Genomic DNA, 5,658 nt, shown 5'->3' with positions numbered 1-5,658 from the left:
ATTTAATTTATATTTTTCTCCTTTTGGTTTTGGTTAAGTAATTGGTAACACTTGAGTTATCAGACTCAGCAGTTGATTGAAAATTAGAATTCTCGCTATTTGATTTGGATCGCTCTAAAGCTAGTCTTTCCACAGGAGTTGACTAGGACTTGAGGATCAAATTGATTGGTCCACTTGACTTTTCTTTATTTAGTAAGGGTTAACTAAGTGGGAGTGATAAACAATTCTTATCACACCTGATAAGGATAACTAGGATGGGATTTCCAGTTCTGATACCTTGCCAAGAGTTTTTCTAATTATTAATTTATCTTTCCTTGCCATTTAAATTACTTGTTCCCTATTTAAAAAAAATCCAAAAATACACCTTTTTCCATAACCAATCATAAATCATACTTCCCTGAAATTCCTTGAGAAGACGACCCGAGGTTTAAATACTTCGGTTTATTATTTTTATTGGGTTTGCTTAAGTGACAACCAAAACTTTTGAACGAAAGGATTCTCTGTTGGTTTAGAAACTATACTTACAACACGATTATATTTTTATAAAATTCTAAATTAGCATAAATCAGTTCCTCATTCACCATGTTGCATGTTTCTTTGCAACTTTGTTTAGATTTTTATTTTCTAGGTATTAACAAGGATATTCTTGTTTGAAATTATTTTACTTATGTTTGTTTATATATTGGTGTTATCGATGAATAAGTGGATGTTGAAAGAGTTTTTTTGGGTATTGAATAGTGGATGCTTATCTCCTTTTGTTATATGTTTTTGGTTTGATCCACTGAACTGTATTAGGGTGTTTTGATTTCAGGAGGAAGAATTTGTAGATGTTATTGAGTTGGAAGATGATGATACAAAATTGAGTCATAAGGTGCAAAATTTACTTTATTGTTGTCATAATACTAACAAGTTGTGGGAGACTAATTTTTTAATTGTTTTTGGAATTGAATGTTATTTTCTCTGAATGGATTTGTAGTTGCTGGATCACATTGAAATTCAACTAGAGAAAATCTCCTATGTAGGATTGCGATTTGTTTTGTTGCAGTGACTACAAGAATTATATTCTAATTATGCAAAGAAAGTTGGGTTCATGACTGAGATTAGGAACACCAATTTTGACAAGACAAGGAAGGAATCAAGGATACCCATTAACCAATCAATACATTGCAATCGTGAAGGTTATTGGGAGTCTCAAGTGAAGGCAGCATCTCGAGTAAAGAAAATAACAACCACGAGATACAGAGCAAGGATGTACGTGATGTTTGATAGGCAGAAGGATATTTGGATGGTGTCAAAATTAGAATTAAAGCATAGCCACCCGTGTTCTACTAAGCAACCTGTCCATTACTACGAGTATAGAGAACTGACTATGCATGCCAAGTATGTAATTGAGGACAACGATGAGGCTGGCATATGGCCCAACAAGACTTACTTCGCATTGGAGAACGAGGTTGGTGGGTTGTCGAATTTGGGTTACTCAGAAAAGGATGTGAGGAATTACATTACAAGCAATCTGTGCTGTGCTGACGAAAATGCGAATGTTAAGAAAACGTTGAGCTATTTATTGTGAATGAAAGAGATTAACCCGAATTTTTTTATGTAGTAGATGTCGACGCAGCTAACAAGTTTAGGAGTGTGCTCTGGATAGATGCAAGGTGCAGGGCTTCCTACGATTATTATGAAGATGTGATATTGTTTGACACAACATATAGTAGAAACAAGTACGTATGTATTTGTATCTCTATTGAAAGGTTTCTTGTTTTGACATTATCGCGAGTTCTTACTTGTGGCTATTTTTATTGAAGGTATGGACTACCATTTGCATCTCTTGTTGGTGTCAACCATAACGGAAAGTCCATTATGCTTGGATGTGCTTTGCTGGGGAATGAGAAAATACGTAGTTTTAAGTGGGTCTTTATGCAATGGTTGAAGTGCATGGAAATTGTCCCACAGGCCATCATCACAGACCAGTGTAAGTCCATGTGATGCTATTAACAATGTCCTTCTAAATACTCTCCACCGACGGTGCATATGGCACATATTGAAGAAGATACCACATGAGCTCGAAGGATATACTCGGTACAGAGAAATAAATGCTAAAATGACTACCACTATATGGAATGTCCAGTTTGTGGAATCTTTTGAGAAGGATTGGGCTGGATTCATTCCTAAGTTTAATCAAGAGCACAACAGATGGCTATCAGGTTCGTTTTGTCACGTGCTTATATGTTCTTTTTGGAGAGTAGATTTCTTGTGAAGCTTTTCTTTGAGTATATTTGATTTTAGATTCTTTTCTCATTGGATAATTTATAACTTATTTGGATGCTTTATGGGATGTCTCTATTTGAAGGTCGATGGCTCTTTGGTTCACTAAGTTTGTAGATGTGTGTGGTGATGTAGCTAAGTGTTCATGATGGTGGTTTTTGCATTTTTTATTTTTGTAGACCCTTATGACAATCAACGATTGTGGATTCCAGTCTATTTCTAAGGTGAATTTTGGGCTGGTATGAGGAGTACTCAGAGGAGTAAAAGTATGTACGCTTTTTACGGGGATTGTGATGCTAGGGCATCATGGCTTGTCTTTCTATGCTTTTTCAGTAGTTTTTTGTTTAGTTTTCATACAAATTTTGTTGATAAATGGAGCAAAAGCATGAAAAATCTCTACATGAAACAAAACCTCAAGCATAGGTGAATTTTAGTTAATATACAGGGTAAACATGATGAAATAGATCACACTAAGTAAAGTTATGATTTTGAGCATTATTAGCACATTTAGTATAGTAAGGATTATCATGTATATTACTTTGATACACTTATTTGATTGGTGATAGGCAAAATAGAAGCAGAGAAGCAGAGAAAAGCAAGGAGGGAGAACCAACGTTGGTGGCAAAGTTGGAGTGAACGTTGGTGATAAAGAAATACTGCACCAACGTTGGAGGGAACGTTGGTAAACTAACGTTACCCCCAACGTTCTCGAAACCTCTCAAAAATTGGAAGCCGAAAGAATCACCATGTATGCGTATGCACAGAGTAGTGTGTGTACGCACAAGAAGAGAATTGGCATGTGTGCGTACGCACAAGTGAGTGTGCGTACGCACAAGCAGAATGTTAGCCCACCAACGCTGCCTCCAACGCTCAGTGTGCGTGCGCACAAGCGAGTGTGCGTACGCACAAGAGAAAATTTTGCCGGTGTGCGTGCACACAGTGTCCTGTGCCTACGCACACAAGGAAGAGCGTTGGAGTGAACGTTTGCATGCCAATATTGACGAAAACACTGAAGATAGGGTCTGGGAGCAATTTTTAACACTGCAACATCACTAAAGGCCCCAATACACCCCTAGATCATGCAAGCAAGCAGAGCCCATCAAACATCACTTAATCCAAGGCACAAGAAGCATCTAGATTAGGAATTTTTATTTGTAATTTGTATTTTCATCTCTTAGTTTGTAAGCCTATATATAGGCAGTAGCTGGATTGGAGGAATTCATTCTGGATTGGAGGGGAGTCCAGAATCACGCACACACATCCCCTGACACGCACCCTTCATGCACTCTTCTTCCTGTTCTTTTCTTTTCTTTCTTAGGAGTAGTTCCATTTCAATTTGTAATTTTCATTATGAATTCTGAAGTACAATTCTTGTTTTGAATTCTTAATCTTCTTTATTTTTCTGCACTTTCTTTCTTTTCTGTTTGAGTAGAGCAATGAACAACTAACTCTTTTCATTGGGTTAGAGAGCTCTATTGTTATTTGATGGATCAATTATAGTTTTCACTCTTCTTTCTCTGTCTTTTCTCTTGATCTTACTAGAAAGCTTTCAATCTTCATTCAATTGAAAGGAGTTGTCCCCTGCTCATCCAGCTTTACAATTGAAAGACAATTTCAACGTGAGTACACAAGCTCTATGTTTAGGTAAGTACAATAGAAATTCAGCAAAAAATGGATTGTTTAATCCGTGGTGTGACTCAAGAGGGTAATTTGTTCCATGTGAACGTGGATGAGCAATACCTATTTTATAGGGAGTTTAGGTACTGCACGAACGGTGTGTAGTTTGACCCATTGACACATAAGATTCGGTACGAGTGCAACATGTTTGAATCAAGAAGTATTCTTTGTTGCCATTGTCTTGCTGTGTTCCCATATTATAGAGTAGATAGAGTACCATCTTGCTATGTTCTCCCTCGAGGGAGCAAGAATGTACGGTGCAAATACACTTACATCAAGAGCAACCATGACGAAAATCGATCGGATGAAAGACACAACTTAGTCAGAGGATTGTGTTCACGTTTCTTTAATGTTGCCCAAGATTTCGTGACCTGCGACGAAGAAGCGAACACGTTACATTCAGGTCTTGACGAGCTATTTGATTATCATTCGAACTTGGGGTCCAAAAGTGTTGCACCTACACAAAACAGCATGGTGACACAGTATGAGTTCGCTCTTGGTGCAGATAATATTCGAGGTCCGTCAAAGGTGGCAACTAAGGGTCGGCCGAGATCGAAGAGGCTTGGATCTAAACTGGATAGCTCGACCAAGAAATCTATGCGAAGAAAGAAGAAAAATGCACCTCCAGTATGTGTTTACCATTTGGTTAATTTTGAATTCCTTGTTGAGATGACTTTATGGATACAATTGACTCTTTTTTTTTTGCGTGGTGTTTTTTTTCTAGAAAATGATGTAGTAGCCAATCAAAATGTAGCGGTGGGTTCTGTTATTAGAGTGAATGAATCACAAGAACATGGCAAATTCATGTCTTTGTTAAACTTGTTTGGAAATAGTGAGAAGAATTTTGATTATGGATTTTTAAGGAGAATTCCTTTTTTTATTTGGATTTTTTTTCCACTTCTTTTTAACAAAATATTTAGGTATACGATTTAATAAACAATTTTCAGTTGAAGATATATGATTATTTTTTGAGTGCGATCCATTGATATGATTATACTGTTATAAGTTTTTTAAGTTTCAATCAACTTACCGAATAATCACGATTTTTATGTGATTTTAATGTGGAGGACACAACATAGTAGGTTCTTTAACTTTGTTTGTGTTTCATTTTTGCATGGTTATGTTCCCAAGTTAGTTTGACGAAGGCTTATTCGAGAATCTAACAAGTATCAATTGGAACTTTGATTGTAAGGAGAAAAAAACACGACAGAAAAAAAAAGACACCTCTGTTATAAGACACATCCATAGATAGACAAACCCATAGAAGCCACGTTAACAAAAGACACCTCCATTGGAAGACACATCCATATATAGACGCCTCCGAAGAAGACACGACAAAAATAAACACGTCCTTAGTTAAACAAAAATACAAAAGATAAAGTGGCAAAAAAGACACCTCCAGCAGAAGACAGATCCATATACAGGCACTTTCGAAGAAGATACGACAAAAGTAGACACGTCCCTCAGAAGATACATCCATAGTTAAATGAAAACACAAAAGACACATTGGAAAAAGATATCTCCATTAGAAGACACATCCATATATAGACACCTCCGAATAAGACACAACCAAAATAGACACTTATATATCAGAAAACACATCCATAGTTTAAGAAAGACACCTCCATTAGAAGACACGTCCATAGGTAGACACATCTAGCAATAAGACTTCGAAAATGTTAACATTCTTAGCCATTTCAGAAATTTACACTTTAA

At 36.5% G+C, this 5,658-nt stretch overlaps 1 protein-coding gene across 1 annotated transcript; it reads left to right on the top strand.

The window, feature by feature from the left end:
* The first annotated feature begins 1,090 nt into the window (after nucleotides 1-1,090).
* On the top strand, nucleotides 1,091-4,678 carry LOC112757333 (protein FAR1-RELATED SEQUENCE 5-like). The gene is made up of 6 exons (XM_025805924.1): nucleotides 1,091-1,520; nucleotides 1,604-1,721; nucleotides 1,806-1,907; nucleotides 1,954-2,204; nucleotides 4,151-4,569; nucleotides 4,667-4,678. The coding sequence occupies exons 1-6, from the start codon at nucleotides 1,091-1,093 to the stop codon at nucleotides 4,676-4,678; spliced, it is 1,332 nt and encodes a 443-aa protein (XP_025661709.1).
* The last annotated feature ends 980 nt before the right edge of the window (nucleotides 4,679-5,658 follow it).

This window comes from Arachis hypogaea, chromosome 16, assembly GCF_003086295.3.
Source record: "Arachis hypogaea cultivar Tifrunner chromosome 16, arahy.Tifrunner.gnm2.J5K5, whole genome shotgun sequence".
Classification (NCBI taxonomy): domain Eukaryota; kingdom Viridiplantae; phylum Streptophyta; class Magnoliopsida; order Fabales; family Fabaceae; genus Arachis; species Arachis hypogaea.
The sequence above is the reverse complement of the archived record's forward strand: the minus strand, read 5'-3'. Positions and strand labels throughout refer to the sequence as shown.